At 40.7% G+C, this 13,419-nt stretch overlaps 1 protein-coding gene across 2 annotated transcripts; it reads left to right on the top strand.

The window, feature by feature from the left end:
* Window positions 1-338: 338 nt before the first annotated feature.
* On the top strand, window positions 339-13,290 carry vps35l (VPS35 endosomal protein sorting factor like). 2 transcript variants are annotated; one of them, XM_008303031.1, is made up of 30 exons: window positions 339-443; window positions 1,759-1,858; window positions 2,138-2,320; window positions 2,520-2,639; window positions 3,502-3,526; window positions 4,122-4,201; window positions 4,312-4,440; window positions 4,603-4,687; window positions 4,781-4,837; window positions 4,991-5,087; window positions 5,385-5,432; window positions 6,135-6,228; window positions 6,327-6,527; window positions 6,694-6,740; window positions 7,180-7,291; window positions 7,487-7,603; window positions 7,695-7,748; window positions 7,832-7,912; window positions 8,019-8,081; window positions 8,195-8,280; window positions 8,392-8,472; window positions 9,243-9,306; window positions 10,253-10,351; window positions 10,444-10,521; window positions 10,668-10,782; window positions 11,022-11,161; window positions 11,603-11,768; window positions 11,986-12,104; window positions 12,442-12,588; window positions 13,094-13,290. In XM_008303031.1, exons 1-30 carry the CDS (start codon window positions 427-429, stop codon window positions 13,190-13,192), a joined length of 2,904 nt encoding a protein of 967 aa, XP_008301253.1. In that variant the 5' UTR covers window positions 339-426; the 3' UTR covers window positions 13,193-13,290. The 2 variants fall into 2 exon arrangements, with proteins under 2 accessions (XP_008301253.1, XP_008301252.1); XM_008303030.1 differs by having other exon boundaries at window positions 343-443; window positions 12,439-12,588.
* The last annotated feature ends 129 nt before the right edge of the window (window positions 13,291-13,419 follow it).

The following is a 13,419-nucleotide window of genomic DNA, read 5'->3' as shown; positions in this document are numbered from 1 at the left end:
GAAGTACTTTGAGTGAAATTTTGACCAAAATGTGGCAGCTAATGTCAACAACTGCCCCAGCAAGGGTAACTCTATAACCCGTGAAAAATAACGAACATTTCTTGAAAACGTATTCAGCACCCGGAATATTACCTCAAAGTGGCACCTCTAATTTCTTCTCGCTCATCTCTGTGGTGAAAGTTAAATTGCGCTGTGCATCCTGGGAAATGAAGTTCTATTGTGCAACGTTAGTTCACTAAAACGTCCCTCAAATTACGTTGACATTGTCCCAAATGCTAAAATGACACGTTATCATATATCCACTTTGGTTGCTCTTAATGTGACAACAGCGAATATTTAACAAAACGCTAACGTGACAACAAAACCGGACTTTTACCACAATTTCGTCAAACCGGGAAGTCGTAAAGTGTCACATGACGTAGAAAAATGGCTGCGGTGCAGTGGTAAGATGCTATTTTCTTATCATAAAAACACCTTATTATCAACATAAATCGGTTAAATTATCAATATATTGACAAGGTGTGACATTTGAGAACATACGGGCAGTGGAAACGTGTGTAATATGCGCTTAGGTAAAAGTTAGCGTCTCAAATGTAAGGCCAACTTTTTTTTTTTTTTGCAGGTTTTAGAACATGACATTACCAGCAAAAGCAACTGCGGTATTATTGACAGTTTTTATGGCTGCGACCTGTTTGGCTGTGGTTTGGTTTTAGCCTGTGGGGGTGTGTCAAAGGCGCTGCATAGGTTAAATAGCAGTCTCACATTCGGAGTAGTGTAGATTTAAGTGTGAGCTATCACTGGATAGACAACAAAATACTCTGCTAGTCAAAGGTTTTCCATGAATCACTGTCATTATTGTCATTGTCTCCGTGTGCTTGTTCATTGGAGGCATTTGTTAGGTTTTTCATGTCTAATTTTGTAACTTAATATTTAAACGTGCTATGCAAATGTATATACATTTGTATTAAAAAGCACTTTGGGTCAATTTCTTGTGTTGTAAATACCATTGACTTGACTTGTAAATACCCTGGAATAGACATACTAGCAGGCAATACATACAAGTGCAAAATTGAAACTTGATGGCTTATTCTTTCAGGTAATACCTCTTTTTTCTGGATAAACACCAGCATGTGTGCAGAATTAGCTGGAGCCTGACTGATACTGTTAATATTGGCCTTTCAGATATCAGCCTATTTGTTTCTTTTAATGAACACAATGGAGATAAAAGATGCTTGTGGAATCAGGCCATCACATAGTTTGTCCTGCAGAGCGACTCCCACTCTACTGTTTACAATATTCTCAGCTCTGTCAGCAGCACATGTAGCAGAGTATGTGTCACAGCTGAGCACGTGGTGATGAGATCAGCATCAGTCTCAAAAATCAACCTCTGGAATTAACATGCATATGTTTTCCTTACAAGCAATACTAGTGATGTATTTTTTTTAACCTATTATAGGTCCAGAGTTGTTCCACTTTCAAGATGTTATTGGCATTTTAAACAGCACTTTAAATGTTGGCAGTCTTTAATTCGTTAGAGTAGTAATAACTTGTAAGATCTTTCTGCCTTTGGGGTTAGTTTGAATATATTGGGTACCATGAGCTTGCATTTGTCTCCCATGATGACACCACATATCTTCATTTTAGTATCTAAGTAAAGCTCCCATGTCCTAACAGGACATAAGAAGCGCTTAGAAAGGAATTCTGCATCAGAGTGAGTGTTCAGTAACCTGGTCTACTCTGCTGTCTGTGTGTGATCAGGCGTTCCCGTGGACGCAACTATGACGCAGAGCTGCAGAGATGTCGTCCTGAGGCGGCGCTGGTCGAGTTTGGAGACTACCATCCCCTCAAACCCATCATGGTAACCTCCTCTACTTCCTTTATCCCGCTTCATCCACTTTACTCCCTGTATAGTCTATTTTAGTTAACGTGCACCTTTATAGCAACTAAATAAATTGACAAACGTCTGCCTTAAACATTTGCAGCACAATCTGAAAAAGTACAATATAATTTTAAACATACAGCCAGTAGTGATGGGTTTTTTTCTTAAAGTAAAAAATGAGCAAAAAAACATGAACAAAACCTCAGTATAGTCCTTTAATCTTGGTGCAACAGCTTTGACCATTTCCTCTCCATCCAGGTGACGGATACAAAGACTCGCCGTGGAGCCCGTAAAGGCAGCACCTCCTCCTCTTCGTCTTCCTCTTCCTCAGCACCCGCCGACCCTCTCAGCTCCATGCTGGACGGCACCGACCCTCTGTCCATGTTTGCTGCCGCCTCGGCCACCGAGGCTCCTGCCATGACACACAGCAGCTCCACAGGGGTCAGTTCTTACCGCAGACAGAGCAGCTGGTGTTTGGACAAATGTTGTTCCACAAGTTTCTCGACCTGGACAAAATGAAACCTGCAGGGAAACACTCAGATGTTGACTATTGCCATTATTAATATTCTATTGCTATAGCAATGTGCTCAGAAACACAGAGGTAACAGACTTGATATTTAAGGTGATGTTGTGCTTCCAGGACCTGGGGAGGAAGAGGAGGGAGAAGGAGGAAGAGGCAGTGGGACTAGACTTTGAGCATTGGTCATCAAAGCGAGGCGAAATCCTGGCCAGGTTCACCACCACCGAGAAACTCTCGATTGTGAGTCATAAAGGTTGTCCTGCAGTCAGGGCTTCTGCAGGACTCACACAGCTCCTTTCAGACTCTTTTCAGTAGCACATTGAATGTTTTTTACTGTCATACATTTATGTACAAATTAATAACCCATTTTTGTCAGTCCTTGACTTAAAATATCCCTAAGAAATAAAAAAAAACAAAAAAAAAACACATACAGTGTGAAGTCTCCATATAGGCGATTTGGGGAGCCTGATTGTTGTCTTGGCTTTTTTTTTTTTTTTTTTTTTTTTTTTTAATAAATAATTGTCAAATGTCAAATAAATTACATCCATGTCAGGACTAGAGGTGATGTAATATACCGGTCCTTATAATTTTTTATGGAATTAATATACACCTAATAACAATCTGGTTGACACTTCAGCATAGGAATAACATACAGCACACTTATGGTCTTTTCATCTCCCTATAGTCATGTTTTGAGTTCAATTAATTTGCCAAAAAAAGAGACAAAACACTCAGTTAACAATATTCAGAATAAATTTGATTTTCTTTATAAATTCTTTTTGCCACAATAATAAAGTATTGAAAATCAGATCTGACTGCTCTATCCCGGACACTGATAAGCTGTAGAAACGTGAAAAATAAATGTAATTTTAAAAAATCACTTATTTTGTTGATGAAGTTCTTTGCTAAAATCAAAACTTGCTAGTTTCTGTGTCCTGAGAGACAAAAGCTTTGATGGCGTTTTCTTACCTGATGTTTACAGCAAGCAAGAAAAAAATAATCATAGCCTTCGTAAATACATTTTAAAACACACACCTTGGCTATTATAGACACTCATGCCTACTAAGACTGAAACCTAATTTGTATTTCCTTGTTTTCACAGAATCTTTTCATGGGCTCTGACAGAGGTAAGACCTGAGTTTAATATTCAACATGATAAACTTTACTGACACTTGACATCATCACGACTTAAGAAAAATGTGTCTAAAAATGTTTAAATGTTGAGTCCAGTGATATTCTCTAGTTTTGTCAATGAATCCTTTGACAGGATTAAATGTACTGATTCAACTATCCAAAGCCTGATGCACGTTATTCCTCAGTGTCATAAAGTTTAATTGTTGTTCAGAAACACTTGAATGAGCCACACTCCCACACTGTTCCTGGCCTGTGCTTTAGTTTGACTCAGTGAACACTCACTAATGCGGCAGATACACGGCTTAAAATAGCCTACGACAAACACGCCATTCACTTCTGTTCGGTGATTAAAAACTAAAGTTCTGTTTAAGAAAATTATTTAACAGGATAGAATGATGCACATTACATATAAAAAGTACTGTTTGTGCTTTTAACAGGCTGGTTCTAATCTAATAAACTTTTTCTAGACTAATTAAAATCCAAACATGCCTTCACCTTGTAGATTTGGATCTTTTAACTTCTATTTCAAGAAAGCCATTAAAGCAGAATTTCTAATGAAGGCAAATCAATCACTTCTGTCCTCACTAGGAAAAGCTCTCAGTCCAGGATCTTCAGCTGTTTCAGAGAAAGTTCGCACTCGCCTGGAAGAGCTGGATGATCTGGAGGAGGTGAGCTGGCTGTCTGCTTACAGATGTGCATGTGTTAGTGTTCTCACTTAATTTTAAGTTTTCACCAAATGCTTGACGTGGTTTGGACCTACTTGTTTGTGTGTGTTCAGGGTTCCCAGAGAGAGCTGCTGAACCTTTCCCAGCAGGATTACGCCAACCGCATCGAGGAGCTGAACCAGTCCCTGAAGGAGGCCTGGGCCTCCGACCAGAAGGTCAAAGCTCTGAAGATTGTCATCCAGGTAACCCAGCAATTAGAAACACTGATCCCTGGAAGAATAGTCTGATATACACTGTCTTGCAGATGGTGCTTCAACAACAAACTCTGATTTGCTGATTGACTGTGGCTGTAATAACAGATCTTCTCTTTAAGATAACAGCATTGATTACGATGTGTGTTCTAGTGCTCCAAGCTTCTGTCCGACACCTCTGTGATCCAGTTCTACCCCAGCAAGTTTGTTCTCATCACTGATATTCTCGACACTTTTGGTGCGTAAAGAGGCTTTATTTCCCTCAGTTCAGTCTTTAAAAAAAAAAACAAATAGTTTGTATGTTTTCTGACTGCTGTCTTCTTGTTTGTAGGCCGGCTGGTGTACGACAGAATCTGGACCATGTGTTCAGACCCACGACCTTTACCAGGTATGGATGCAATATCTACATCCAACTTATACTGATGTTATTTGTGCCTGTGAGTGTACTCAGGTTTGAATTATTTAGACTTTTTTAGCAGCCTTTGTCATCGAAATTGTTTAATTTATTGTCTGCGTGTCATTTGATTTTGTTCCACCTCAGACGGCTTCACAGTTGAAGATGTGAACGACACGGCCAAAGAAACGTGTCTCAACTGGTTCTTCAAGATCGCCTCCATCAGAGAGCTCCTGCCCCGACTGTATCTTTCACCACTATCACACAACTCAGATCTGACTTGGAGATCATCTGGTCTAAAATTCCTTTATGTCCCACTTGAGCTTCTTTCCTATTGACTTAAAATTTTATACATTCACAGAAAACATTACATTTACATTAAGAAGTACATGTGTACATATTTTTGTCTTTCGAGGGCCTTTTTTACTTTTACTTTAACCTGGACTAAAGTCAGACTTGGTTTGATTTTAAAAAACACTTGACTGTGGTTGTGAAAAGTATATATTATGTTTAAGTGTGACTCTTTAACCTGGATGCACAGATATGTTGAAGCTGCCATCCTCAAGTGCAACCGCTTCCTAAACAAATCGTGAGTCCTGATGGTTTCTCTTTAGGATCCATAACGATGTAGCTTTAATTTTTATTTTTTATTTTTTAATGCGTTAAATAGCCTTTAGACAGTGCAGTAAAGCAATGAAAGACTTATGATACAACATACATGTTTGTAAAATGGAGTCAAATATTTGAATTCTTCCAAAAAAAACTGATTAGAGTTGGTTTGCTGGCCAATTCTAATACCTTTTTTTATTGATCAAGAGCCTGACCAATTGAGGAACTGACTTTTACAATTTTAGAGAGTTGAAGTCCATTCTTTATATATCAGCTGATATTTTTTATATAAATACACACACACACATACATATATATATATTGTATATTAGAGTTATATTGACAAATAAGCAGCTGAAAAGCAACTTAATGCCCAGAAATGCTCCCCAGTACCATCTGCTCAGCTGTGACACATACTCTGCTACATGTGCTGCAGACAGTGCTGATAGTGTTGTAAACAATGTAGTTGCCTCCAAGCATCTTTTTCAGCATTATTTCTGTAGAAGGAGTTTTTGTGTTTGGCACATATCAGACAGCATATACACCAATACTGATGTGTCTGTAATAGGCCAATATCGGATAACAGAAATATGTGTTGGTCTCTACACTGGACATAACAAATTGTCCATCCTGCTAAAGTAGTTTTGCTTTCTGCCTCCTTCTGTCCCTCCACCTTCCACAGTGGCATTCAGGAGACCCTCCCTCGGCTGACAGCCATGATCAGAGGTATTGGAGATCCTCTGGTGGCTGCGTACACCAGAGCTTACCTCTGCAGGGTGAGATATGATTAGTCAGACGTTAAGTTTGTCTCGCCATCCTGTTCCCAGCTGGGCCTTCTCTTTACTCTAAATCTAAATGTTATTTTGAAATCCAGGTGGGCATGGAGGTGGCCCCCCACCTGAAAGACAGCCTGAACCGCAACTTCTTCGACCTGCTCGGCACCTTCCGGCAGATCAGTGCAGAGAGCGTCCAGAACCAGCTGGTCCTGCAGAGGGTGGAGGTGCCCGAGTACCTGACCCTCTACTCTCCTGCCATCAACTGGATCCTGCAGTGCATCGCCTACCGAGCTCCAGAGGTATTTAACTGGACCTATTTAGATTCATAAAGATGGAGAATATTGGCCAAAAAAAAAAAGTCTGTTTTTAGTAGTTTGCTTGCAAAAGTTGAGCTTGGTCAAATATTTACAGAGGTACAAACTAACTAGAATTACTGCTTTTATTGCTGTTTGTGTGTCACTTCAGCCTCTGCTAACGGAGATGATGGAGAGGTGCAAGACGCTGGGAAATAAGTGAGTTTTTCAGCAGCAAAACAATAATGAAAATGAGAAGTTAGTGTGTTGGCTATTTTCTTCTCAATGAAAATATCATGTTGCAATAAGAGGAAAGGTGTTAGTTTTCACCTGAAGAGTTTTCTACTTCATTATAAACCTTGGTCTGTATGTTGGTTTTTCAGATAACTTTATAAAGAAGTTAGCAGTTTATTATATTATGTAGTGCAGTGGGGCTGCAAGAACAATTCTGGCTCTTGCTCCAGGTACATTCAAAAAGTTCCAAGATGAGGCCTATAAAACATACAATTGTACGTGTCTTAAATTCAGCTGTTAGCCTTGTTGTGCAGTGATACACCGCTCCCAGTGCTCCTGCCACATCTAAAATGTTCTGGAGCTGGCGATGAACAGGCAATGTCCTTTTTTAATCAGACAGTTACCATGTTCCTGTTTCCCACAGTGCCTTGCTTCTGAATTCAGTAATGAGAGCGTTCAGGCCAGAGTTTGTTGCAGCCAGAGCCACGGACTTCATCAGCATGATCAAAGAGTGCGACGAGTCCGGCTTCCCAAAGGTAAAAGGACATGAACGACTGTAATATACCTCACCAGACAGTGTCATGAGTTTCATTTCTACTTTTGACCCCAACAATATGTTAATGTAAAAGATTAGAATGGAAGTTTTTTAATTTGTTTGGAATATAGGAGCTTGTTCTGTTGTTGAGGTCACTGGTTCAGATATGAATGATTGTTTTGTTGTCTTCTGCCAGCATCTGTTGTTCGGATCTCTGGGTCGCAGTCTGGCTTGTGCAGATCCTCCAGAATCTGAGCGGCTCACGATCCTGAACGAAGCCTGGAAGGTCATCACCAAAGTTCGCAGTCCTCAGGTTCTGTAACGCTGCTGCTGGCTTCTATTACGACTGTTGCTTAAATCAAAATTTTCCAGGTTTTTACTCAAAATGTCATTGTGGTTTTCAGGATTACGTCAACTGTGCTGAAATCTGGGTGGAGTTCACCTGCCGACACTTTACAGTGAGCAAAACACAGTCAAAGCACCTTTCATTATTTGGAGTTGCTTCGCTTTCTTCAGCTCTGTCTCTCTCTTTCACTCTCAGAAACGTGAAGTCAACACAGTTCTGGCTGACATCATCAAACACATGACGCCTGACCGAGCGTTTGAAGACGCCTATCCTCAGGTTGACACAGTGACTTATTTTGCTGCCTCAAATCTAAATTATTGCCCCTTATCCTCTCATCGTCTGCTCTGTACTGACTCTGTTTAGTTTTTGTTTTCACATGTAGCTGCAGTCAGTGATCCGGAAGATCCTCACCTACCTCCATGACTTCTCCGTCCTCTTCTCCATGGTGAGTATTGCCAGTTTCAAATGCTTCATCAAACTCTGAACAAGCTGAACATGACCTGCGACTTCCCCTCATCGAGCCACAGTTCCACAGTTTGCTACTTTTCTGTTCCTCAGGAGCGTTTCCTGCCGTTCCTCGACATGTTCCAGAAGGACAGCGTGAGGGTGGAGGTCTGCAAATCCATCATGGAGGTCTTCATCAGGTAAGAGTTGGTTGAGATCAGGAGATTTAGTTTGTGACAGAAAAGATGTGATACCTTCTTTAAAAATGTCTTCTTTTAATGTGTCTCCATCCGTTGTTTTGTCTTCTGCAGACACCAGGTGGAGCTCACCAGAGACCCGGTCATCCTCAACGCCATGCTGCACATCTGCAAGACCATGCACGACTCTGTCAAGTAGGGAATTTGTTTCTGTGTGTTCTATTCATCTTAAATTAGATAGTCGTTGTCTTTTAGGCATTTGGTAAATGTTGTGCTTTTCATGACATAATTGTAGTTTTCATTTGGATTTGAGTTAATATATCCAATTGCCTCTTCATGTACAGTCGTCCGCAAATGTATTCAAACCCTTCTAAGAAAAGGCAAAATTCACAATAGTCACTCAAATAACTAGAAACTGAAAAAAGTAATAATAAATAAAAAATTTCTAAATTATAATTTAGTGAAATTAGACATTGCTTTTGAATTGTGGTTGAAAAGAATAATTTAAAAAAAAAAAACACTCCTGGACAAATTAGAGCACTTTGCTGATGAGCAGTGGGCCAAAATCAAAATACCTGTCAACAGGTGCAGACGTCTGACTGAGAGTTACAGAAAACACTTGATACCAGTGATTGGCTCAAAGGGTTGTTCAACAAAATATTAGTTTATGGGTCCCATCACGTTTGTTTGCTTGTTTTGTTCTTTGTTGTTGTTGTTTTTAATATTTTTGTTGAACCACAATTCAAAAGCAATGTCATGATTTTCATTAAATTTTTATTTATTATTACTTTTGTCAATTTCAACTTTATTATTATTGTTGTTGTTGTTGTCGTTATTATCTTGCCCAGTTTTCTTCGTAGTTTGAGGTCTGTTGTCATAGTAATTCTTATTTAATCTAGTGGCTGGTCATCTGATCACCAGGTGACTGTTTTCCATCAGTAACTTCTCTGCTCTTTGTCCTGCAGCGCTCTTACTCTGGAGGATGAGAAAAGATCTTTAGCGCTGCTGATCATCGGCTTCATCCGCATGGTGAGACTTCAATTCACAATTAATTTATGGCCAACACATCCTATGAAACACAACTATTTTCTCATCCATCACTCAGCTGTCCGGGTCTCTCCACATGAAGCCCACTGGTTTCTGCTGAAGACAGAAATCTTTTTAAAAAATGGCTCAAAATACGTATTTAAATCTAAAATGTAGAAAATTATTTTATAAATCAGACAAGCATTGTGCATTTTAACAAACATAACTCAAACAGAAGTAAATCGTGTTACACATTTGATGCCCTCGTACATTCATTATTTATAGCTGCAGGACTGTCGACGTGGAATTCACTCAAAATAACGACATGTTGTGTTTGTGTTAATGAAGGAACATGTTGCCCAGCGTAAAACTGTGTGGCTCAAATCTGTGTTTTTAATAGATTTTGGCCGGCAGCAAAGCAAGATGAGGAATAAAATACAGTCAGTTCCATGAGTGTAGAACATTGACATAATGTTCATAATTTTGCTTCTTTACACCACAGTGGATTTAAAGTGAAGCAGTCAAGATGGGTTTAAAGTGTCGACTTCCAGCTTTAATCAGAGCAGTTTAATTATAACATTGCAACAGTTTAGGCCATTTTTTACATCGTCTTTATATTTGTACAGGCTTAAAAGAAATTGGACAATTGGCTGATGAGCAGTTTCATGTCTGTTTGGCTTCACAGATACATGTTATCAGTTCATTGTTGGAATTTAAAGACCTAAAACCATATAAACACAGAGAATTTTATAAAAAGAAAGAAATAATTGTAATGTATTATTATATTGTCCTGTGGCTCTTTTCAACCTTGTGACTTTCTCATAGATGAGCTTCAATCAGAAAATCATATTTTGATGTTGCAAATTTCTTCTGAGCTCTGATGCAAAATGACTCTGATAAAATCTATTGATAAAACGGGAACTATCTGTCTGTCTAACTGTCTATTCAGGTTTCCTTTGGTCGAGACTTTGAGCAGCAGCTGAGCTTCTGTGTGGAGGCCAGAGCCACTTTCTGTAACCTGGAGCCAGTTCTGGTGCAGCTCATCCACGTCAGTATAAATCCCTGTTTAACATCAGTGTTTTAATATTGACGCACACAAACCCAGTCTTCAGGTTCTTCCTGTAACCTCGTCATTGACAGACGGTGAACCAGCTGGCCATGGAGACCCTGAGAGTGATGAGAGGGAGTCACTCCCGAAAAACTGCTGCCTTCGTCAGAGTGAGTCAAAGACACACAGAGTCTAATCACCTCCATACATTCCTGCAGGATGAGATCTCTGCAGTGCCAGAGACACAAGAGCTTCTTGGAAAACCGTTAATCACTGCCAGTTAATGGGTTTGCGTCTGTCTCCGTCTCTCCTGCAGGCGTGTGCTGCCTACAGTTTCATCACCATCCCGTCTCTCAGCAGCATCTTTAGTCGTCTCAGCCTCTACCTGCTGTCTGGGCAGGTTGCCTTGGCCAACCAGTGTCTCTCCCAGTGTGAGCAGCTGCTGCATTTCAGCGATTCTGAATTTTTTTACACCAAATTTATATCAGTCACTTCTTGTCCCTCTTTGTCTTTCCTTTTCATTTGTTCCTCCTCTCCCACCGTCTATTTTCTCCTGTGTATTCCCACCTCTCCCTCCCTCCTACCTACTGTTTCTCACTACCTATTTTCCGTCTCTCTCACACCTTTTCTTCCTCCCTTAATCTTTCCACCTTTCTCCCCTCTCCTCCAGCGGATGCGTTCCTTCAGGCAGCGGTCAGTGTTCTCCCAGAGGTTCCTCGCTCCATCAGTGTTGAGGGAAAACTTCGCTCCTCTGAGAGCTTCCTGCTGGACTTCATCAACAACTTCTTGGCAACGCTGCTAGTCGTCCCGGTAACACTCGCAATTCTGTCTCATCAACCTCCCAGCACAGAAATATTATGAGACCTTATTGTATTTACTATGATGGATTCTATTTGTTCATCATTTGTTCATGTTTTTATTTAGAATTGTAGTTTGGCCCTTAGGGGGGTGTTAAGCATCAGTACTTTGCACATTTATGTCTGTTGCTATACACAGGGTTTCTAACTTCCTGTATGTTGCCTCTGCCTATTCAAGATGTAACAAACCATCTGCCTTTTATAGGTCTAACACAAAAACGTAAATGTATTTTTACAAGTTAGAAGACAGTGTGCAGGAGTCTGTTATTCTCCTTCCTGTCTGACACACCCGTCTCATGAAATAAATGTCTGAAGAGTTCCTGTGTCTTTCCAGGACTTGTACCATACCTATACTCTCCCCAGTATTCCCTGACCAAAGTGTATGTGTTTACAGGACCATCCGGAGCATGGGGTGCTCTACTTAGTCCGCGGTCTGCTCAACATGGTCCAGGATTACACCTGGGAGGATAACAGTGATGCCAAAGTGCGGGTTTACGTCAGCGCTCTGCCCGTGCTGGCCGCCATGAGCCAGGAAACGTATCTCTATTCTATCCCCAAAGGTAACAACACACTCACATAACCAAACCAACCTTATAATCTGTGTACATGTAGATGATCAAGTTGTAACACTGTCATAGTTCAGCTTCTACTCATGACTTTTGTTTGTTAGTTATTGTGACATATGGAAGGATTTTTGTATGTGATCACTTTATGGCAAACCTGGCCAAGCCTATATCCCAACTGAATGAAGCTTTTCTCTCTGTGTCCTGCTCTCAGTGGACTCCAATGAGACTCTATATGGAGGAGACCCCAAGTTTCTGTCAGAGATCAACAAGCTGTGTGAGACTCTGATCGGTCAGATCCTGGACCATCTGAAGGCGCTCGGTCGGGATGAGGTGAGGACACACAGAAACACCTCACTGTGACAAGTTTTTGTTGTCATGGCACTTATCGCTCAGAAATGAATAAAAATGGTGCGATAAGTCTTTTCACTTCAGTGTACAAAGCTGAGTGAAGGTTATGCTTTGATTTTAAAGAATTTCTTGGTAAAATGTGATCAGGTTTTTAATGATGATCCAGATTTCAGGTTTCCTAAAAACCTGCTGCTTGTGTTGTCTGCAGCATGAGTGAATAGCCCTAGACACCTGGGACAATAAAGTTATTCTTGATCCTGAAAATCAAAGTTATTATGCTAGATTTCTGACAAGCGTCTCACGGACTCTCCTGCAGCAGAACCCACGACGTCAAGGCGCTCTAGCTTTCTCCCTGTTTGGCGTCCTGTTGGCTCACGGTGACCTGAGGAACAACAAGCTGAGCCAGCTGGCTGTCAACCTGTGGAACCTCAGCCACAAACACGGATTCTGTGAGACTCGGATCTCTGTGAGTTCACATTTTACTGATTCCTCAAGCAGCTCTACCTGCATTAGCTTTTGCCTGTACTTGGTTTAAATTTCAGTCTCATTAATCAGTATGACAGACTCACATTTTCAGCTTTCTTTACTGTTTAGAATGTAGATTTACCCCCAGTTGGGTATGCAAGTCAGGAGTTGCTCAATGCCATCCCCAGGCCAGAAGATAGTGATTGCGAACATTAGTTTGAGGCGTCAGCCCCAGTGACGCCTGAAGCCTAAATACATTTCATGACACTGATGAATCCCAATGTTGGCTCTCTGTCAACACTAGCCTTGCAACGTTGAGCCCTTTTCCACCCTCGAAATGCCCATATTTATAAATTTGGAGAGAACCATTAACGCCAGCATTGAGGCGTTTCATCATAGTGGAGTCAAATTCCTTAGTTTACAACTCAAGCACATTTTTGAAGTGAGCAGGGCCATAAACAAGCTTTTTGTGAATGCAGCCGGACTTGTTTCTGTGTCTGCTGCAGGTTCGGACTCTGGAGTTCATCAAACATCAGGCTCAGCAGCCCGACATGGCTCACCTGTCAGACACAGTCCAGAGGCTCGCTCTACAGTCCCGCACCTGAACGACTTCCTCGGCATTGTTTGTAAAATTGTTTAAGAAAAGTGGTCCGTTCCAGTTTGTGTAAATAAAACTAACAAGAAGCACTGAGCAGTTTAAAAATGCCTTAATTTTTCTTTTTAGAACATGAGACATTTGCTTTAAAGGCCCTTTGGATGTGACATATTCACACTACTTATCTCAGATTGCAGTAATTCCCCAGAGTTTCATAACTCCTCGACTTCAAACTGA

This window comes from Stegastes partitus, unplaced genomic scaffold, assembly GCF_000690725.1.
Source record: "Stegastes partitus isolate 25-593 unplaced genomic scaffold, Stegastes_partitus-1.0.2 Scaffold1921, whole genome shotgun sequence".
NCBI lineage: Eukaryota > Metazoa > Chordata > Actinopteri > Pomacentridae > Stegastes > Stegastes partitus.
The sequence above is the reverse complement of the archived record's forward strand: the minus strand, read 5'-3'. Positions and strand labels throughout refer to the sequence as shown.